Source organism: Candoia aspera, chromosome 2, assembly GCF_035149785.1.
Source record: "Candoia aspera isolate rCanAsp1 chromosome 2, rCanAsp1.hap2, whole genome shotgun sequence".
Taxonomy (NCBI): domain Eukaryota; kingdom Metazoa; phylum Chordata; class Lepidosauria; order Squamata; family Boidae; genus Candoia; species Candoia aspera.
This window is the reverse complement of record NC_086154.1, coordinates 203,141,128-203,165,121: the sequence shown is the minus strand read 5'-3', so window position 1 is coordinate 203,165,121 and position 23,994 is coordinate 203,141,128. Positions and strand designations below refer to the sequence as shown.

Sequence of the window (23,994 nt, the reverse complement as noted above, 5' to 3'; positions counted from 1 at the left end):
TACATTACTTGCTGAATTTATATTTAACATCTGGGGATCTGAAGTTTGGAAAGTTTGTATTAAAAATGGGTGTACAACATATTTATAAGAAACTTACTCTGTCTTCTTTATTATGTTAGAAGGAATTCTTACCAGGGCTCGTCCCAAGCCGGGAATGAAAAGACGCAGGCAGTTGCTAGAACAGAGGTTGAAGGTTTATTCTCTGAGAACACGAAATACAGAGTAAGTGTGTTGTCGAGGGTGGCCACCCCTGTATTTCCCCCATAAGCCCTTTATATAGGAGAGCTAGGCCATTGCTATGCAAAGGTGTTCCTGCCCCCTAGGAATTTGAGAAAAGTGTAGTTTCCCGGATTTCAGAGAGGCTGTGCTCTGTGGTTTGGCCCCCTGCTGTTTGTGTTTCCTGACCTGGTTGTCTGGGTTCCCTGCAGGGCTGTGGCTTTGTCTACTAGCTTGGAATGTTCACCTTGGAAGGAATCTTTTGTGATTGGATTATGGAGATCTGTTTGGCTGGGGAAGAATGTTTACCTGGATGGGTTCTGCTAATATCTGTATGAGCAAGCTTTAGTGTTTCCAGGGTTTCTGACTGAATCAGAAGGAAGTCCTTTGTTTAAACAGTTGGGCTTCCTTTTACATATTAATCTCTGGCATCTCCTTTTTGCATCAAACTCATTCTTATGTGCAACCTTTAACCTTTTACCTTGCTCAAGGTAAAAGGCAAGAGAGCATGGAAACAGTGTTTCTGAGGGAAGACAACACAAATAGCAGGGAGAGATCTTAATTTCTTCCAGCAATTAGTTGTACCTGTGGAAGGTGGGAGGGAGGAGAAGACTTAAGGGTAGAAGTAGCTGTGAGAGATCGCTAGAAGAAGTAGTGCTGTATTGCCAATTTTTAAACACCTTGAGTATATGATGAACTAGGATCATGTTTCTAAGGTAGCCAGGATGCACCAAATGGTAATTCTTGGAATTATTACACCACCATTATGTAAAATGTCCAGCTGAATTGATTGAAGGTGACATAGAGTAGGATCCTTGGACTATATTTCATGCGAGGGAGGGAGGGAGGGAAGGAAGGAGTTAATCTATCCTTCTCTGCATGAATTGTATTTAATTTGTGGTCAGATTCTGACACTGATGTGGTCATACAGAATATATGAATATTCATTTTACATGGACATTTATGATTTATTTTATTTTAAAAGCCTTTGGATTTGTGAATGCTGGGAATTAGTATTACTATTGCTCCAAACGTGTGGTTTCTGGATGAAATATTGCAGCGCAAAGGTGTCCTTAGTTTAAAAAGTTGGATTTTGACTGCATTTGTTTCTCACTGGTTATGGATTGTGCATGCATGTGTGTTTCCTTAACCATTCTTATCTATACTGCCTTTCTGTTGTCACAAAATATTGGTTAGTAAACAAGAGCGTAAAAGGATAAGTGCCAGTAAAATGGTGCATTTTGATATTTTGATTGCTTTTTATTCCCTCCCTCTTACCTTTGATAAATAAAGCCATTCCATTTTAGGAGTTACTATTGTAATGCACGCATCATGAAACCTGTACAAATATTTAATTTGGCATCTCATTAATGTAATAAATGTTATTAATATTTGCTCAAAGGAAGTGTTTTTTCTTCTTTTTATTCCTTCCCCCTCCTTTCTTTAAGGTGACAGGATGGTTGAAGACAGTAGAATCTCTAACTTAAGTGTTGAGTTTTGGCTGAACAAGACTCTTGAGTGGGATCAGCTCACCACTCTAGAATCACAGCAAGATGTCTGCCTTCACTTGCCTGAATTACAGGAATTTCTCCTGCAGATTTATGGAGCTTTGAAACATATGGTAAGTGAATTAACTGAAAGAATGAACTGTTTTGAAGACTGTTACAGAAACATTCTGCACCCCACATTTCGACAGGACAGAAAGCTAACAGTAGCAGAGAGCTTTGTACTACTGACCTAATGTATTGCTGGATCATAGAAGCAAATTGGGGAAACAGCCACAGGTAATGCAAACAGGAATGTGTTTCTTGTGTTCCTGATTTATTGTGAAAGGAGCCTTTTCTTTTTGATTGGTTATATTCTCACATGAGATTTCCTTCAGTGCAGTAAGCTTTTAAAAATATTTTAAAATAAACAAGTATTTAATTCTGATTTTCAGGTCATAAATTGGATTATGTACAGATCCTTAACATACAAAATTATAAGTGATCACTTAAATCATAAAGAGTCTACTGGCCTATTAACCTTACTGTTACTGCATGCAAAAAAATTTTCAGATCACCATTATGTGATCACAAGCAAATATCTAGTTTGCTTCTGCTATTTTAGCATGGTCTAGAAGGTTGTAATAATTTTAAGACAAATTGCAAACAATTAGGGTATTATTTGTGTGCACTAAAATATATTTTGTTTATAATGGCAGGTAGGCTATAAGCTTAGTATAAATGGTCAGGGAAGTATTTTTTAATAAAATAGTAAGTGGCAAATGAGCTACTGAAAAGTTTATTTTGTTAGCAGTTGCTTATGTTTCTGAGGATGTAACTTTTTTTCCTCAGAATTATCTAATTGTGAGTTACTTATGAAACTTGGCTTCAGATGGACCTTCTGTATTTGGCTCCACAACATCTAGTGGTTGTCCCAAATGCGGATCAAATCTGAAGAATTTATTGTAGTAGTAAGTGATGATTATCTTTGCTGCTACTTGCATATTATCTCAGTTTACTACCATTTTAAAAGCTATAGTTTATTAGACACTAAAGCTACAAAAAAAGAGAAGAGGAAAATGTCTGTATAAGAATGTTTATAAACTGCACCATGCTTTACTTTTATAGCAAAGCTGCTTTCCATTTGGTTAATTTTTGCTTAGATTTTTGTAGGTATAGTGGCTGTTAAATTTCAGGTTGCAACTCATAGAATGTAGCAAGTAGTAACTGAAGTGTTAGGATTTCTTTGTACTTTGGTTGGGACTCAACCCTTCACATAATGCATAGAATGATGTAAGAGGTATGACATTTTCAATAATTTGTTGTTTTTATTTATTTCATTATTTGCTTTCATCCTGTAAATTAGAGAAATAAAAAAAAACACATTTCTTTGTGTCCTTTTTTCATATAATTATTACCTATATTATTATTATTATTATATTATCATCATCATATAATTATATAATTATTACCTATATAATATTTCATATAATTATTACCTATCCTGTAAAGGCATTGTGTGGGTCACAGAAAGTTGGGTTGAGTGGAAAGGTCTTAAAGTACTTTACACCTCATGCCGCTTTAATGTTTCTTTTTGCTTTCTTGCTTTCTTTTATATTTTTCAATTGTATCTCTGCTAGAAGGACTACTGAATAGACTGGTGGTGTAGTGACTCTATGAAAGGCAATAGTGTGCAGTGTCCCTACGGTCATGTGATCAAAATTTGGGTGCTTGGCAACCGGCATGTATTTATGATGGTTGCAGCATCCCAGGGTCACATGATTACAATTTGCGACCTTCCCAGGGGGCTTCCAACAAGCAAAGCCAATGGGGAAAGCCGGATATGCTTAACGATTGCGTGATTCACTTATCAATCATGGCAAAAGTCATAAAATCGGGCACAATTCACATAATGACTTCATTACTTAGTGACAGAAGTTCCAGTCCCACTTGTGGTCGTAAGTTGAGGACTAACTGTATTACATTTAGGCAATACTTCCTTGCTCTGAAGATGCTCTGTCCTTAATTTCCTTTCTTCCAAACCCCTACCATTGTGGACACTTGACTTGTTTTGGCACCCACTAGTTTTGAGACTGAGCTTTCTTTTTAATTTCAGAACTCAACAACTGCAGTCCAAGAATTTCCATTAATTGGTCAGTTATTGGGAAGGCTTTGTTGGAATCCTTTTGTCATTGGTTATGGTGAGTGTTTATAACTTGTTTTGTTAAAAATTGATAGATAAAGGAATGTTTACTAAAATTATGCTTTCAATATAAACATAATTAAATAATTTAGGATAGCATAGTACAGAGATATCCACTTTACTTAAAATTACATGTGCATTTAAATAAATGAGCCTGAAAGTTAGAATAAAATGTTACCTGGAGCAGAGAAAGTTGCCTGATACTGAATTAGACAGTGGTCCATCTAGCGCAACTGTACTGTACACATTCACTGGCATCAAGTCTATAAGGTTATAGGCAGGGGTCTTCACAGCATGTCTGGAGGTAGTAAAAATGGAATCTGGCATCTTCTCTGTGTAATACATGTGCTTTGCCCCTGAACTGAATCTCTTTTCTGTATGAACTGTCAAACAGGACTATCATGGAACCATAGAGTTCAGGTGAGGAATCCATATTAAAGCATTCCACATAGAAGATTGTTCAGCCTGTGCTTGAACATAGCCAGGAAAACTAATAACCTCCTCAGTAACTTGTTTTACTATCAAATAGCATTTACCAGTAGGATGTTTTTTTTCTAACATTCAAGTGGAACCTGTTTTCCTCTAACTTAAAAATCATTGTTCCTTGTCCTGCACTCTGCTGTCACTGAGAACAATTCGTAACTTCCTTTGTTGTGACATCCTTTCAGGTATTAGAAAAGTGCAATCATATCTCCTTAGTTGCCTGTTCTGGAGGGTAACAATACACAATCCTTTTAGTTTCTCCTTATATAACTTAATTATTCCTAGTTTTAATAGGCCTCAGTATAATTAAACTCTATTTATTCTTGTAATGCACAGGTCTTTATCTGAAATTCTAGTTTTCTGTCTCATCTCCCACAGGAATAAGTTTAAAGTTTATCTGATCAAATTCAACATGATTGTCAAACATAAGGAATGTTTGGAGTATTTCAGGTTTTCTTTTTTAATTCAAATAAACATTTGGAATAGATTTTAAGGCAAAATGAAAGTTACATGGATAGGAGAAAACACTTCTTTCTTAATAATGCTAATAGGAGGCTTTTGTATTGGTGGGCAGAACTAATTAGATATGTTGCCATTAATGTGAAATGTCTAGAATATTTAATGTATAATTTAAAAAAAATGAGCAAAGCTGCATGGCACGCTATTTTTATGCATGTATACAAAAAAGCAGTTTACAAAAGGAGTATAACAATCAACAATAAAATACAATCCCATAAAATAACAATTGAAACCAAGTTTTAAAAGGCAGTGTGGTCCTGAAGAAGTTGTTCCTATGTTAATTTCTTGGTGAATGGGCATGTATAAATGCCATTAATATTGTATTTTAAACACAGGCAATGTGGGGTCAGCTGTGCTTTCCCTGGGAGAAAGTTCTATAATTGGGACTTGGTACCTATTTCTAGTGACATATAATAGTGACCTATTAATTTCATTAAGATCTAGTATTGATATTCCTTGATAGGATGACTGATTTTTGAAGTTTTGGAAATACAACTTGCCCTTTGAAAGCACTGATGTTACATTTATTGATCATACATAATACTGTATATTTTGTAATGATTCTCTAATAAGTTACTGAAAGTAAGTGTTACAGAAAATAATAGAATTGCCCAAAATAATAAAAAAAAATTACATCAGTTAACAGGGGCAAATGCTTTGTAACAAAAGTAAAATCTAATGTAGAGAAAATAAAGTAAGAGATACTAAATGTTAATCTATAAAATCTATTCAATCTGAGAATTCAATAACATTAAAGGTAGGGGTTGGCACTATAGTGCCACAGGTTCCAGCATGCCCATAACATCTCCAGATGCATCTCCAGAATTCCAGAATAAAAATTGTTGAAAGCCTTCAAGATTGCAAAAACTCACAAATCTTATACTTCAAAGTAAGATTTTGGGAATTCATTTGAGAATCTTCAGGTATCTCAATATTTGGCTTTACCATTTTTTATGGGTCCCTGTGCAGTGGTTCCTATTGTCTGAAAAGGCTGCTTTCTTGGGCACATCTCTGGAAATGCAGAGTTCAATGTCTTTATAGGAGGAGCATTTCTAGTGGACTCTATGTCAACACATTTATTCTTTCACAGGACTGCCAGTGGCAGACTTTCCTGGAGCATGATGCCTTGGCAGCAGTTACCCATAGTTTTATCATTTCTCACATTGAGGACTGCAGTCCGCTGTATATGGAACAACCTTTGTAGACTACCCAGTGGGTGCAAAATGCAACAACTTATCAGTGGCATATAACATTGGTTTTGAGAGTACTGTACTGGTTATCAGTAGGTTTCCATGTTTCACTCTGGTTTCAGTAGGTTTCCATGTTTCACTCAAAATACTGGTTGTAACCTGTACAGTCCTTTTTGTCTTGGCTCCTACTGTAAGTGTCAGAGAAACTGCCTATTCCAGGCAGAAATGACTCACCTGGTATATTCAGCCTTAATGGAGTTGTTTAGAGCACCACCCACAAATGGGAACAGAGGAAGAGCCAAAACATGCTGCTTCTCACTAAATGCTGTATTATACTACATTATGAAATGCTACATTATGGAATACTCTATTCCAGCCTTTCTCCACCTTTTGATCCTGGAGGAACCAGTTTGAAACAGCCAGTTTGGTCTAGTGGTTAAGGTACCAGTCTAGAAACCAGGAGGTTGTGAGTTCTAGTCCCGCCTTAGGCATGAAAGCCGGTTGGGTGACCTTGGGCCAGTCGCATTCTCTCAGCCCAACTTACCTCACAGGGTTGTTGTTGTTGTGGGGAAAATAGGAGGAGGAAGGAGTATTAGGTATGTTCTCTGCCTTGAGTTATTTATAAAAAAAAATAAATGTGGGATAGAAAATAAATAAAAAAACCCTTGAAGTATTTTTCAGGCCTCAGGGAACCCCTGCACATTCAGACTCAAATATAGGCCAGAAATTACAAAATAATTATATTTGTTTCATGTGTAGGCAGGTATATATGCATTAACAGTGTTCTTAAACTCAAAATAAAGAATGAAACTCACCTCTTTAATGTGAAATTGCCTGAATTTGAATTTTTTAAAAAATAAATCATAATTCCCCCAGAGAACTCCTAGTGACCTCTCATGGAACCCTAGGGTTCCACAGAACCCTGGTTGAGAAACCCTGTTCTATCCCCAGAGATCCAAATGGAGCCACTCTCCCCACCCTGGACAATTTGTCAAAAGGCCTTGAAGACAAAATCCTTTCACAGAGTTTTTTACTAGATGATGAAGAATTTTTATAGAACCCCAAGTTTCATAAGGGCTGGGACACTATGTTTTATGGATTTATATACAGGTAGTCCTTGAGTTATGATGGCTGCATGATGCTTTCTTCCCAAGGTCGTGTGTGGTTGCAGGAAGAAAGCCTCACGTGGCCAGCAGCTGCCTTGCAAAGGACCAGGCCAGGCATGCTTGGTCAGCGGGAGCAAGAAGATGGTGAAGGTCAGCTGGGGGTGGTGGAACACAGGCGGCAGGGGCCAGAGAGTGCGGGGTGAGAGATAGGCAGGTGGGAGGAGTTGAAGCACCCCTGCAGTCATAAGCATATGCAGGCTGCCAAGTGCCCGAATTTTGATCACATGACTATGGGGGTGCCGCAGTGGCCATAACTTCGGAGACCAGATGTAAATACCATTCATTCAGCATCACTGTAACTTTGAACAGTTGCTGAATGAATGGTTGTAACTCGAGGACTACCTGTAATATGTAGGGTGTCTTCTGAAGTTGGAAATACTGTATAGTAATTATGTAAATACATAAACAAGCAGGACTGCAAACAAAAATGGTCCTATTACTTATACTGGCTATATTAATGTGAAGAAACCATGCATAGTGAAATCCTTTCACATATGATACCACAGCAAGGAAGTAGTATCTAATATAGCAAAATTGTCTTAGGATGGAAATAGTTATTAATAAGTGGAGAGCTTTTACATAATACAGTTTTACAGTTCTTTTACAGTGTGGCAAGTTTCGAATGTTTGAGTTTGGTCTTCTTGAAAGGAATTCTATATTAACAGAACAATTGTAATTAAAGTTTCCAGTACACTAACCCTAGTGTACTTTTGTCATATGGGATTTTCTTTCACTGAAATCAGTGGCAGAAAAAAATGGACAGTAAAATGGCTGCTCTAAATTTCATTCTGTATTGGGGGAGTGGCAGAGCAGAACACACACACACACCCCTTGAAGTTCATGTATCTCCCAGATGAATATGCTTCCGTAACAAACATTTTGCTCTGACAACTGCTCATTTACTAGGAAGAAATGAACATTAAGACTCTTAGGGGACTTGCTTATTTTGATTAAGGTAATAATTACTTGTAAGGAAAGAGATATTTAGAGTTAGGTTTTATGTTAGAAAAACAAAACAATGCAAAATGTTTGAATTGAATGATGTAAGACTGATGTTCTGTTTATATAAATAAGTTTTATGTGTAGTTTTATCAATAAAATAAGTTGCAAAAGTAAGATGGTTTGATTCAGAAGAAGTTAGCCAGATTGAAACTGATAGGATTTAAGCTTGTCACAATTGACTAGGTTCACAAGAATCAGCAAGACAATCAATTACACCCATCTCCAATCCAGTATTGTACTAAATTTTGCTACTTCCAGATTAAAATACATTAAAACATGTTTTATATTAAGAGAAGGAAGAATGAAACTGAGTCTGTATGTGATGAATGGAATGACTTAGAAAGAATGGACTAGAAGAAAAATAACCATAAAGATTTACTTTGTCCTTGATTTTTTTTTTATTAACATGAGCAAAAGATTTTTCTTGTCCTGCTTTGATTTTTTCTAAAATATCCTTATTTGGTTTGGTATCTACAGATGAATGCCAGAAGATTCTGATGTGCTGCTTATGTTGTCTGTACAGTGGTGAACCACAGAACCCTCTGGAATTGAAGGCCAACAGCTGGATACAAGTAAGCAAATGAATCCTCCCCTCAGCTGCTTTAAATTAACTTAATTATTTAAAGGTGCAGCATCTATAGCATATAGACACACTGTCATTTTTGGAAACCACTCTAGAGACATCCTACATTCACATTGTATTGAAATGTATTCTCCTTTAATTAAAGTACAAACCCTGCTGTCTCTCATTTTGAACATTAAAAAAGATGTGGTGTTTAAAACCAAAGTAATTTTAATGGCCCTTAATTGAATGGAGCCTAGATTCTGGCAACTTCAAGTAAAGAACAAAGTCCACAAATCAGCAAGCAAGAGAGTGCTATAAAAGCAAACTTTCAATTAGGGGAAAATAATGCAATCTTGATAGAAGCCTTTGTTTATTTTGAAAGCAATGTATATATGCTCTATAATTTTGCTTTTATTTTTGTTTAATCTTTCTAGCCTTGAGAGAAACTAATTGTATCCAAATTTTATTCACAGACAGCTAAAGAAAATATGTGTGTGCAACTTAGTTCTGAGTTAAATTAATCCACAATTGTTTGAATTTTACATTGTGCAGTCTTTAATGTAAAATCTTATAGCATTTTTTTCTAAATAATCCTTTAACCTTTTTTTAAAGAAAACCCTGCCTGATACATTTATTCCATCATTAAACAAAACAGCTAAGCTCATATATAGCACCTTTCTCAAATTCTTTATGTAGACACTCAAGTGCGTGCTTTATAATTATATACTCTGGGGATGGTGGTGGAATAGAGGTTTATTTTGAGGAATAATGTTAGAAATAAGTGAAAATGAAACTGTTAATGCAATTTCTATTGAGATACTTATCAGAATTGTGGTCTGCTTTGAATTATCAAAACTGGTTTAATAATTCAGTAACAGACTGTTGCAGCTTCATACCTTTTTCTCATGAACTGTGAAATAAAACAAGAAGCTTCTATTAAGCATAATTTGCATGTCACGTTAATTCTTACATTTGTGTGTAGCATAACGTGATCCCCTCTCATTAAACAGCCCATGGTTTAGTTTCACATAAACAATATAATCTGAAGCCCTACTCTGCTCTTTGCTTACTGAATACAGGTAGTCCTCACTTACTAACCACGTGTTCAGTGACCATTCAAAGTTGCGACAGTGCTGAACGAGTGGTACTTATAACTGGTCCTCAAAGTTCCCGCTGTTGCAGCATACTGTGGTCACATGATCACCATTTGCAACATTCCCTGCCAGCTTCCCACAAGCAAAGTCAATGGGGGATCCAGCAGGGAAGGTTGCCACTTGCTCTGGTAAATTGTGCCCTGGCTTTCCTGTGCACTGTGCTGCACCCTCCTTTCCTTGACCTCCCTGTGCTTGTACCAACCTGTGCCCTCCTTTCCTTAGCCTCCCTGCATTTGCATGTGCTCACACTGACCTGCACCCTTGTTCTCCCCGCGCTTGCACAGCACCGCAACATCCCCCTCCCCCAACCCACATGTGCCCGGCCTTCCCCCCCATGGTACCCTTGTGCTCTTTACCTGGAACTCCTATCGCTTCCTGCTTAATGACCCACACAACTGGGACTGCCTGGATTGCTATCACCAAGCAATGCAGTCACATGGTGTCACGCTTTACAACCACATTGCTTAGCAATCCTGGTCCCAACTGCCATCATAACCGGAGGATTACTTACATAGCTTCTAACCATGACTTCACTTTGCTGTGAACTTGTATGAAAGGCTTTGGGGGGGTTATTTTGGGGGTGGGGTGGGGTTTTCTTAGATATTTCCTGTTAGTCCTCCAAGAAACAGAAGCAGCGTTACATTTTTTTAGGGACTAAAAAAAATTCTTAAGGAACATACGTTCGATTTTCAGTTGAACAGGGACCAACCATTTGCTGTATTCTGCCTGGCAACAATATCAGTTCCTTGCCTCTCCTTAGATCATTTCGCTTAGTTGTTGATAGTCTAAAACAACCACTATAAAAAAGCAAAAGAAGTAAAATCACACATTGGAACATGATATACAAAGTTGCTTTGAAGCCATTTAAAAAAGCTACTGTGAAAAGCAGGATGAAGGAGCAGGACTGAAGTTTAGATTGATAGAAACATGATCAGGGAATACTTAACTTGGCTGGAGTTTAAATTTCATAGGCCAGATGGACTTCATTCAAGAGTTCTGAAGGAAGTTGTTAATGATCTGGCCAACTTTTTAAATTCTCTTTGAAAAATCTTGGAGAACAGTTGAAGTGCCAAACAGTAAGAAGGGCAAAACTTGTTCCTATCTTCAAAAATAAGAAAAGGGAAGACCAAATCTCATCAGTATGCTATTGATACCTAGGACAATTGCAGAGAAGATCATAGAGCTATTACTCTGTAAGCCCTTTAAATTTCCCCACCTGCTTCCACCAAGGTGAATAAAGCAGTCTCAGTTCCATATCCTGGAACCAATTGAAATGGTTCCAGAAAATCAGTTTCATTCAGGTATATCTGGCTCTGAGGCCATTACTTTCTAAGTAACCTTGCTCAAGAATGAAATATTTCAGACTGGCCTAAGTTTAGAAGGGTCTTCAGGGGCGGGGGGAGATTTTTAAATCATGTATAGCTGTTTCCTGAAGACATGTGCTCAATCACATACAGTAAATTGCCTCCCTTAACCATCAGTTCAGTTTGAGCCTGTTCGTTTAATTAGCCAAGGTCAGGGTCAATTAAGGAAGTAGTGCCCTTCATTTTTCCACACACATCTACAACCTTGAGATCTACAAGGTGAAAAAAATACATATAACACTGACAAGTTATTTCCCTGTGATATAACCCAATATTGGAGTCCAAATCAAGGGAAATCAGGTTGAAGGTTGCTCACTCTGAGCTATTCCAGTTTCCCTTGTCCAGTATCTTGATGAGGTGTATCACAGTATAGTACAGGATCACCAGCATCACATTTGTATTGTGCAAATACAACAGAGGCAGAGAAGCAGTACCTCTTTTCTATATCTGCTGCTGTAGAGTAAGATCTCAAATGGGTCTGAAGAAAAACCTCATTCTGATTTGTTGTGAGAGTTTCTGCAACTATATTCTGTCCATCTGCCCATCATTACTCTCAGTCCCTTGGTAAACAAAGTTGCTGACTGAACTCTGCTAGAGCCCTTAGGAGTTATAGTGTCAACTGCCAGGGCCATCTCTGTTTTCCACAGATCAACCAGAGCTTTGACACTACCACTAACAGATAAGAGGGGAGATCTCCCAAGTACCTTTAGAAAATTATACAAACCCAAAACTCTCCTGTTTTGGACTATGTTAGGTGGTCTTCCATCCCTGCAGAGGTTTGTAGCAGCTACCAGTCTAAAACTGACCAAAGAATTGTCTCTCCTGAGAGTTGTACTTCCACTCTCAGGTCACCATCACCAGCAGAATAGAATACCAAATCCAATATGTGTTGTGCTGTATGTGGTTGTCATGGCAGACATGAAAACCTGAGCTACTTCTGATTGGGCAGCTTTGGCACATACTGTAGATTGAGATTCTCCAATAAAGTCTAGGTTACAACAATCCTTCCCTGGATGAAAAGCTGTTGAAGAAAGTCACTCACACCCTTGTCATCTTTTGATTAGACTACAGGTAGTCCTCACTTAACGACTACCCTGTTTAGCATCTGTTCAAGGTTACAATGGCGCTAAAGAAGTAACTTTACTACCGGACCTTATACTTAACAACCATTGCAGATCCCTGCGGTCACATGATTGAGATTCAGGTGCCATTCCAGGTCATCCCACCTAGCTCACAAAGAATACTGTTCTCAGTTGGACAGACAGTATATTAACAGTATCCTTATATTATCCTACTAGGAAACACTAAAAGTTGGCAACCAATCAGATACAACATTTGGTCAGCGAGTTGGACTTCCTATAGGCTTCAGCTGCACTACTTCCCTTCTTTCTATCCCCAGCCTGCTGCAACCCATGGTATCTGTGGACAGAATTGGGACAGATTATTTCCCTGATGTCCCTTTATTAATGAGTTGTTCCCAAAAGTATATTGTGCAAATTGGGAGGCACTTCTGCTTACACAATAATCTCCCCCCCCCCAGATTGTGCAAGTTCTCACCTTCTACTGTGGCACTCACATCTTATTTCATCTTGTCTAGAAGGCCACTCTGAAGTAGATTTTTAAGGTGATATAGAGGTGTGATTTCAGAAAATAATTCTTTTACTCAAGTGAAGCTTGTATCTGGATGCAATGAAATTAAATCTTGAAGTTCTTGAAATGTTATAATTCCATTTTACCTTGAATTTGGAAACTAACTAAAAACTGATGCATACTTTCAAAATCATACTTTTTTAGTGGTCTTGGAAGAGCTACAAAACTTAATCCACATTCCTTTGTTCATCTACTTGCCAGATGTAGTGAAGAAAGATAAAGTATTCTAGGGTTACTAACCTGTGAAATCAACCATGACCTGGTAAAACCACTCCGTTAATGGAAGTGATATAATTTCCACGTTAATCACCATCTGGTCTACTTTGAATGAATATTTGGCATCATGCAAGATGGGTTGTGCTGTTATTTGGAGAACTGAAACTTAAAAACTCATTTGTCTTGTTTTAAAAGGAAAGAAAATCTGCTATAGCAGTAATCTACTATCATTCTTTTCAGTACTTTTCCTTTATAGTTCTAGTGGCTAGAATTTATTTAGAAATACCGATTTTTCATTTCATTAAGTTTTTGTTTCCCTTGCATTGAATCAAATGTATGGTAGAAAGTGTAAAGCTCTTTCTTTTTAAACCATATCTCTTTAAAGATTAAAAAATATAAAGGCAATTCATGTAATAAAACATCATAAAACACACACCCTGTATAAAACAATGTAAAAAAAGAAACACCATCAAGCTTTAAATGCCTGCCTCAGTAAAATAAATTTTATAGCCTTGTGAAATGACAGTACTGAGTGGGCCAGGTACACCTTTATAGGTAATGTGTCCCATAGTGGCAAGCCTACCTCAGACAAGGCCTGCTAAGTGTGGTTGCAGCCAAATTTTCTGAGAATAGCTATGCATAGAACTATATTTTAAATGAACGTCTGTCCCAATAACATCTCCCTAAATCTGATACACAGAATAGTTGTGATTTGAGTGATGGTCTCAATTACTGTTGTTATTGGGCAAAAATTCTAATATGTTATTTAAGAATGTATTTTACTAATAAATTACTTTCGGAGGGACTCTCAGCTCTGCTTGCATTAGGATAAGAACAAATGGACACCTAGACACTTGCTTACATTGTGAAACCAAAGTTGTATAGAAAATTCAACCCTATAGTAAATAATATAATAATTTTAGGCACACTAAATGCGAATGGATGGCAAAAATAATTTTATTGTGGGAAAAGATAAGGCACAATTCTCCATACAATTAATTTGTTTTAAAAATTCAGTGTCATCAATTTCCTATAAAGCTAGTACTAGCAATGAAAATTACTAAAAATAAAAATGCTAAATGGTGTTGAATTATACCTACATATCCCAGCATTTATGAATCAATAGTTTATGTGTAGTGATGTCTTAGGGATAGTTCACTGAAAATGCAAACATGCCAAGTAACCAAAGAAGGAGCAGTTTCTTGAACAGCTGTGGACTTTATGTCTTTAAAATACTGTACAGTGTAACGCCGTGCTTTGGGCAATAATACAATGGATATAAAAAATCTATACACCCCTGTTAAAAGGCCAGGTTTTTGAGATGTAAAGAAATCAGATCAATTGAAAAACAAATTTGTTTTTTATTTTTATTTTTTCACCCTAAAAGATTTCAGTTTGCTTTTCAATTGCATTGTACAGCTTTTATGTTATCTTAAAGATGGAAAAAATTCTGAAGTAATTTACCTTGATCTGATTTCTTTACATCTCAAAAACCTGGCATTTTAACAGGGGTGTGTAGACTTTTTATATCCACTGTATATTTTAACTCCCTAAATGTAATACGTTACATTTCTCCCTGCTAAAGAACATCTTATTTCTCAGCCTGCTCTTCTAACCTTCTTGGATTAGATTGCAATCTCAGTCAGTCATACTAACTTTAAAGCAAGTGAGAGAGGTACCACTGGCTCCTCCCCAGGACCATTTGTGGCTGCTTGGGTACCCTGTTACCCTGTTTGGCAGCACCATCATTGATTCAGATGCGTGAAAACAAAAGTGAGAATGGGGCAAGCTTTCATGGAGCAAAACTAATTGTCTAAGCTTGTGAGCACCAGCAAAGTAGCAAAAATCACACCAAGTTTTGGTAGATGTTGGTTTTTTGGGAGAAGTGGAAGGATTCTCAGAGTTGAATAATCCCCTAATCTTTCAAATCTATTAAAAAATGGATCGAAAGCTTTTGGCTCTGCCCCTTCCTACCCCTTTCAGCTAGTCAGGAGGCCAAGTTTCATCTTTTGACTGGTAAAGGACTTGGAAGTATAAAAGACTTGGAAGTATTTCTTGTTATTTGTTAACAACCATTCTTATACTCATCTGGGAGCACCTACATTTGGTTTCTCCTTTCTAAGAACTGTCTCTCTTAGTAAATGTTTATGTAACTATAAAAGTGTAGTGCTGGAATGTCCCCTCTGGTGTTTTCCTCTACCCCTGTTTCCTTCTAATCCCATTTTCCTTTTGTATATTTCTTATATGATTTGAAGCCTGAGGCAGGGAGTACACTGTTCTATGTTTTTTGAATACAGTTTTTTATGAGTACCATTTTTATGAATACCATTTTCTATAAATGTTGGGATTGTTTTTGTTTTCATATGAAATGAAATGCAGAGTTTCTAGTTTCATAACAATGTGCGTGCATATGTACACACACACCCACACAAGATAAGAATGTTCCATGTTTTCCAGGTTGGACAGTGTAGATTGAATAGTTGCAACACATGAAAGTGATTAAAAGAGGACTGCAAACATAATAACGACAACATGAAGCAGACTTCACCATTCAATATTGGAATGCCAAGCTCACTTTAATCATAGTGCTTCCCATAATGTGGGTGGTCACACAGTGTGGAGAATTGTCCGTGCTCTCTGGAATACAGATTGCAACAGTACAGAAGTAGACAATATTCCAAAGGCCTCCTAAGGTTTTTTTTAAGGGTGTTTCCCTTTAAATTATTTAGGCTCGCTCCTCAATTTTGCCAGTAGCTATTGTACAAGATAGACTTGAGGAAGAAAATGAACCTCTGAAATAAACCATATGCTGTCAGTTAACATATTCCCTAGTTAACTGTTTCCCTAATGAACGAGGGCTGCTGAAAAAATTCTAATATGTAACTGCTTTTGCTCTAATAACATTAGCAATTTGTGTTAGTAAGATCTATGGAATAGTTCATGTTTTGTCTTAATTTTCAAAATGTCTTTATTTAAATTCTACAGTGCTATGAATCTAACAAGAAAAGTAGTCTTTGATTTAAAGGTCAAGAAACGTGTTTTGGCTTTACTCTGAAGCTTCATTTTTCCCCAATTAATTAGTCTAGAAAACATTCTAACATTAGTTGGAGGGGGGAGAACTTCATGGTTTTACATTATATACTATATATATTGTGTGTACATGTGCATGTGTGTGTGTGTGTGTATATAGTATATAGCCAGAGTGGTGTGATAATGTATTGTAATGGTGAACGTTTTAGAATAGGATTGGGGAAACAGAAGTTCACATTTGCTGTCAGCTGTGAAAATTCACTGAAGGTCTTTGGGCCAGTCTTAATATCTCTGCTCAGTTTACCTTACAGGGTTATTGTGAAGTAAATTGTATTCTCTGGGGAGATTGTACTATGTATGCTACCCTGAGCTCCCAGAGGAAAGATGGGCTATAAATCTATAAAATAGAATGAATAACTAGATAACATCTGGTAGCTAATGCCCAGCAGCAATTGAAGGTATTCTTATTGATAAGCTTCCCTGTTTTTTTTTCAAAATCCCTGAACATTTCTTGTCCATCCCCTCAAAAACAAAAACACAAATCCTGGACTGGGGACTGGAATGGAACCAAGTCTGATCAAATGGAAGCCTTATCTCTCAAGAATCTAAATAATTGCTCATGAGGTCACTTCAGCTGAATGTAGCTTCATTCATACGTCTGGCTGCAAGAACTTTCAAATAACATCCGGACTACAAACATGAGTATGAAATTGTGATCTTTCTGTCCCCTCCACAAATCACTGCTCAAGTCAAGAAAACCTACACCATGGTTTTGTCTCTTAAGCATGAGAGAGAGAAGGAGGGAAAAAAGGAAAGAAAGAAGAGGAATGACTTAATCCACTATTCAATCTCTTTTGTTCACTATCGAATACAGCCCTACTCTTACACATCTTTCATTAAAAAAATGCCTTGATATTGCATTCTGGAAGTTTTTTTTACCTGTTTCAGTCTAGTTACAGTTGAGCAGAAACAAAAGCTGAAAAGAATTGACTGTTCCTTGTTTCGGCAGAAAATCTGAAATCGTTTCAGATGCTTGGGCTGTGGGAAACAGTGGGATTCGGAACAAGTCTGTTATCAGAAATCTAAATGGGATTCAGAACAAGCCCTTCATCAAAAATCTGACCATTATGTGGTAGCAAAAAGATACAGAAAAATCAAACTCATCTAATCTAAACTCAAGAGTTTTACAGCTCAGGTCTGGTATTTTTTAATATTTCTCACTAGATGTCAAGTGGCTTACAATATAAAAGCAAAACATAATCATATATACAGACATTCATCCATGTATGTGTCTGTCCTGTTAAAAATAGCCTCTCTGAAAGAATTATGAGAAAGAATTGTTTTCACTGCACTTCTAAAGGACAAAAGGGTGGAAGCTAAACTGACCTTTGGATGGTAAACATTTCAACAGTGAGGGGCTGCCACTGAAAAAGTCATTCTCCAAGGCCATCCAAAATCTCCAACTGTTTGGACACCCACCTTAACCCCTCCCAGCTAGCCCATGTAGGGTGGGCATATTCTACCTAAAGAAGACAGTCATGAAGGTAGCAACAGTCTAAGCTGCTTAGGGTTTATAGGTAACCAACAGCACCTTGAATTGGGGTTGAAGGTCTACTGGCAGCCAATGCAGCTTTCACAAAATAGGCAGTATTCTGCTAACTGGGTAACACCAATCAGCAAACAGGCAGCTGCATTCTGCATCAGCTGTAGCTTCTAGGTTGTCTTCAAGGACAAGTTACACTACAATGTAGTCCTCAGTTAACAACCACAATTGGTACTGGCAACTCACTAAGTGATATGGTTGTTAAGTGAGACATCACATGACTGTGACTAGGGATTTTACTGCTAGCTTCTCCATTGACTGCTTGTCAGAAGCCAGCTGCGAAGCACGCAATGATGATTACACAACTGCAGGACGCTGCCACATTTGTAAATATGCGCCAGTTGCAAAGCATTCAAATCTCTACCACGTGACCACAAGGATGCTGCAATGGTTGTAAGTGCGAGGACCAGTACTAAGGTTACTTTTTCAGCACTATTGTAACAGTCGCTAAACAGGCCAGTTGTTAAGCAAGGGCTACCTGTAGTCTATTCAAAAGGATGACAAGGGCATGAGTGACTTCAACACCTTTTGATCCAGGAAAGGATGCAACTGTTTGATCAGCTAAAGGTTTTCCTGCTCATGATCTCTATCTGCTGCTTTAGCAGAAACCTTCAGATGGTGTATCTTCTCCATTAGGGGAAGGAGAACGCCACCCAGAGCAATAGATGTAACATCCATGGAGTCATTGAACATCCATGCAAATTATTATCTATCATTTCATGACATCTTGCCCATCATGTAAATGTAAGCAATTTTGTCCTCAGAATGCCTCTCAAACTGCACACAACAGCCACTGGACTGCTCATAACTGATAGGGAACATCCAGTTCAAAAATAATAATTTAATTTCAGGCAATCCAGTAAATAAATAAATATATATATATATAATTAAAAATAAATTAAAACTTCTGTATCTATGCTGTCTGTAACTAAATGCATCATTGCAGACAGTCAAGATCATGGACATCTCCATGCCAGTATTCAGAGGATTACATGCAGATATTTTCCATTTTCCTGACTTGCTGTCAAGAACAAAAAAAAGGGGGGGGGACTTTCAACCTGGAAGAAAGTAAAGAGTAAAGAAAAGCAGCTGAGGAGAGAGGCCCCACCCTGGGAAATACAAGAAATCCTAGCATTTACACCTTCAATAGTTCTCAACAGTACACATAACAAGAGTAATTATGGGTCACAGACACACCCTTGCTCAGCAAAACAACTTGTTTTACACTTGAAATGCTAAAGAGGTAAAAGAACTGCAGGAAACAAGTCAAGCCAACAACTTCAAATGTGCCTTTGAAGCCAAATGCACCGTCGACTGCATCGACAGTTTACAAGAGCATAAACAGTACGTGCGCACATATTTAACAGTATAAAGCCTTTTTTGAATTTTTAATGAGCTCTGAAATCTCCATAAACAAGAGGGCACAAGAGAGTGCAGGGCATAGAATACAAGGATGAATAAATGATGACACCATAAAAAAAGCTCTTTAAGAGCCAATTAACCAGAATTACTCTTGGTTTTTGAAATGCACTCAGAGTTAAAAATTGCAGAAGAACCAACCAGGCCAGAGGAAGCCATCAGCACAGATGTGGAAAGGGTAATAATAATTGAACTACTTTGATGTCTTACTGAATTTGTGTCCATGTTCACTCTGCATGTTCTTTTATTCTGTTGATTGTGTAGCTGGTGTCTTTGAAGATGAAGACAACATCTTCAAAGGTACCAGCTACACAGTCAACAGAACACACACACACGCACAAACTCAACAGAAACTAATACTATGCACACACTCACCTAAGCAGCAAACAAAAGCAGCATGTACAAGTTATCTTTTATGTTTACAGGTAGGACTTGACTTATGATCACTCATTCAGTGACTGTTCAAAATTCTGAGGGTGCTCAACAAGGAATGTACAACTGGTCCATGAAGTTGCAGCTGTTGCAGCTTCCCCACAGTCATGTGATCACCATTTGCAACCTTTCCTGTTGGCTTCCCACAAGCAAAGTCAATGGGGAAGGTGATACAGGAGGTCACAAATTGCTCCTGTAAGACCCCCACTACGGAGTACAAGATCTCAGGGATCTTGTACTTCATAGCAACACCCCACCCATACTCCATTGTGTGCATCTGCCTGCTTGCAGCCTTTGCTGGCCCACCTGTGGCACTCAACAGCCTACCTGCACTCCCTAGCATCTGTCTACGGCACACCCACCCACCCACAGCACCCACATAGCCCCCCACACTCCCTACCTGGAACTCCCGCCTCTTCCCACTTAATGACCCATGCAGATGGTATTGCCAGGACAGCTGGGATTGCTGTCTCTATGCAATGTGGTCATGTGACATCAGCTTTATGACCACTGCTTGGCGACAGCAGTCCCAGTCCCAGTTGTTGTAACCCAAGGACCTGTACATCATGTGTGTGAAATAAGCAAAGGAGTGTTATTCCAGAATTCCGCTTTTTTTTTAAATTGCAGTATTATCGCAGCTGGATTCTTTTCATACCAACTTCTAGAGTTTTGGAGCTTTCAGATTAGGAAGTTGGAAGGGAAACTAGAGTAGTAATCTGGGGTGGAATTTCTCCTTCCAATTTGGGGTGGAGAATTGATATATCCGTGGAATGCTGAGAAACAGCAAGAGGATTGCATAAACCTAGCCAAGCTTATGCAAAAGTAATTCTGCTAGAGTCTGGTTTTGCTACTGACAGGTAAAAATATTTAGGATTGCAAACTGAATCTTGTATCTTAAAAGGGTTATTATGCAATGTATTTATTTTATCTTTGGGTAGAAATGGAAGATTTAGTTGTTCATGAAAAATCATATTTTGACCTCTAAATAAATCAGTCTATACATTCAATTACTGAGCTATTGAAAACTTAGGTGTGGTATGAATTTCAATAATGACAGCTATTTATATGTCAATTTACTATGTACTTTTACTGTTAGAATTTAATTCAGTATTTAGTTGAGTTTTTCCGTTTTTAAAATGTGCATTAATTCACTATAATATACAAATAAGTGAACTGAAAGACCAAATTTAGTGATAAATGAGTATTACTTTTCTTCACCTCATGCAATTTCTGGTTATAATCAGGGTGGCTCCTCTACATTTCAACTAAAATGTCTTCAGTTCTTGAGACCATCCTCATTTAGTTTCACATAGAAAAGGCAATCCTGTTAGAAAAAGATTAATTACACCATACAATAGATTGCAATTTAGAAACCATAGCAAATATAGGTAGTCCTCGGCCTATGACCATTCGTTCAGTGACTGTTCGAAGTTACGACAGCGCTGAACAGATCGTAGTTACGACCGGTCCATGGAGTTCTGGCTGTCCCAGCACCCCCACAGTCACTTGATTGCGATCTGAGCACTTGGGAACCAGTTCACACTTATAACCAGTTGCAGCGCTCCACGATCATGTGATTGCCATTTGCAACCTTCCTTGCTGGCTTCCCCAGAAAGTCCCCCACCCGCACACTCTCCCTCATCCCCTCTAAGCTCACGCCACACCAGCCAATCATGCACCCTCCCCGACCCTCATGGCGGCATCCTCGCACGCCCTCTCCGACCCATGCCATGCCTCTCATGCAACCTCGCACACCTCCCTGACTTGCACCACATCTCTGGCAACCTCCTGCACCACTCCCCGACTCGCACCATGCCTCTCATGCACCTGTTCCGTGCATCTCGCACACACTCCCCAGCCCATGCTGCACCTCTTGCACACACCTTTGCACACACTCCCCGACCCACCCCACGCACCCCTTCCCCCACCCAGCAGTAGCCACTTACCTGCCTGCTGACCTGGAATTTGCAACTTCCTGCTGGTTTCCTCAGTGACTTTGGTTGTGGGAAGCTGGCAGGAAGTTGCCTTGCCTAATGACCATGGAATTCAGTTAATGACGGTAACCAGGACTGCAGCTGGCACGTGAACGGAGGCTCTGGCTGGTGTGTGAATGGAGATCCTGGCTGGCACATGAATGGAGGCCCTAGGCGAGGTGCAAATGGAGGCCCTGGGCGGGGTGCAAGAGAATCCCCGGTTGCATCTGTGCAAAAGGTGGTGTGGAAGAAGGCCCTGGTCAGCACAGTAATGACGCATGGTGTGGCGGGCAGGGCTAAGCAGTGGGGGCAGCTGGCAGCATCAGGTAGGTGGGCTGCCGAAAGGGCAGAGATGAGTGGGGAGATAGGCGGGTGGGGAAACTTCATGAGGAGACAGGGGAAGCAGTCGCTTACATTACCAAGGCTATGGGCTGGGAGGGACAAAGTCAGGAATGACTTAGATCAGCTTGGGTCCTCACCTAACTGGTGGGATTCAGTTAACGGCAACAGGGACTTCTGGGATTGCCATCACTAAGCAATGCGGTCGCATGACATGCTTTATGACCGCATTGCTTAATGACAGAAATTTTGGTCCCAATTACCACGTCAGCCAAGGACTACCTGTAGTCCAGTACTTTTTTGAAGCCACTCAAGCTGATAGCCAGCACCACAAGTCATGGTAGAGAATTCCAATTTGAATTATGCATTGTGTTAAAAAAAATCCTTTTGTCTCTCCTGATTCTTCCAAGATTCAATTTTATTGGGTGACCTCTGGGTTTAGTATTTGAGGAAAGGGAAAATATCTTTTCTTTGTCCACTTTATCCATATCATGCATAATTTTGTATTATGTACACCTCAATCATGTTCCCTCTCATTTACCTCCTTTCTAGATTAAAAAGCCCCAAATACCACAAACTTTCCTCATAGGAAAGCTACTGCAGTTCCTTAATCATTTTAGTTGCCCTCCTCTGTACCTCCTCTAGCTTCACTATATCCTGTTTTAGGTGCAGCAACCAGAACCGTACACAATATTCAAGATGCTGTTTCACTATTGATTGTTATAAGGGCATTATGATTTTGACATCTGTTTTCAAAACTGGTTCTTATCCCTAACGTGCTGTTGGCCTTTTTTACAGCAGATGCATACTGGGTCGTCACCTTCATTGAACTATTTATCATTATTCCAAGATCTCTTTCCTTATCAGTCATTGATATCAGTCACTGATGCTTTTTGTTGCTGTTATGAGTAGTTAGGATTGGCACCCATTTGCATATCTTTATACTTGCCCATGTTGAATGTCATCTGCCATTTTGACTCCCAGTTCACTAATGTGTAGAAATTCATTTGGATCTCTTTGCAGTCCCTTACTGTTTTTACCATTCTGAACAATTTAGAGTCATCAGCAAATTTGGCTATTCCACTAATCACACCTGATTCCAGATCATTTATAAATGCATTAACAAATGCCCTAGAACAGAATCTTGGGATCCTACTAGTTACATCCCTCTATTATGAGAAATGTCCATTTATTCCTACTCTTTGTTTTCTAGCCAGTTGCTTATCCACAAGAGGACCTGTCCTTTTATTCCATGGCTGTTAAGCTTACTGAGAACTCTTTGATGAGGAACTATCAAAGACATTTTGAAAATCTAAAAAGGTGATGTCTACTGGCTTGCCCTTTTCCACATGTTTATTAACACCCTCAAAAAAAGTCTATTAGATTAGTTAGACAGGACCTTCCTTGAACAAGACCTGTCTCTCTAAATCTTTGGTAATTTTATCTTTAATAGCAGTTTTACCCACAGAGGCCAAGTATAGAGATAGTTGCATATTTTAGTTAGAAGGTCCACAATTTCAGCTTTAGGCTTCTTAATAATCCTTGGGTGGATGCCATCAGGGCTTGGTGATTTGTTGATATTCAGTTTGTCAATGAGGCCTAGCACCTCCTCTCTTGTCACCACTATATGGTTCAGTTCATCTGATTGCTTCCTGAGAACAGGAACTCAGGCTCAGGGACCTCCCCCAATTTTTCTCCTGTGAGAATGGAAGCAAAGAATTTGTTCAGCTTCTCTACAATTTCCTTTTCTCCTTTTAGCACACCTTTGACTCCTTGTTCCTCCAAGGAGCCAATGTTCTTCCTGGCTGGCTTCCTGCTTCTAATGTATTTGAAGAATCTTTTATTATCTGTCTTTACAGTTTTGGCAATATGATCCTCAAAATTTCTTTTTGTCAACAAAACATGTGACATCAGGATCCAAGTTTGGGGGCTGCATAATTATAACGTTAAAGCAAACCATATAAATAAATAGGTTTTTGCTTGTTT

General features: G+C 38.5%; 1 protein-coding gene across 2 annotated transcripts in view; it reads left to right on the top strand.

Moving 5' to 3' along the window:
* FANCC (FA complementation group C) overlaps positions 1 to 23,994 on the top strand; it is a 67,981-nt gene that overhangs the window by 9,964 nt on the left and 34,023 nt on the right. For both annotated transcript variants that reach the window (XR_010067324.1, XM_063295214.1), the window contains exons 2-4: positions 1,665 to 1,837; positions 3,817 to 3,901; positions 8,741 to 8,835. Coding sequence is in view for 1 of the 2 variants with exons in the window: in XM_063295214.1 (XP_063151284.1) it covers positions 1,673 to 1,837; positions 3,817 to 3,901; positions 8,741 to 8,835 (345 nt within the window). In the remaining variant the exon portion in view is untranslated. The remainder of the gene's footprint in view (positions 1 to 1,664; positions 1,838 to 3,816; positions 3,902 to 8,740; positions 8,836 to 23,994) is intronic.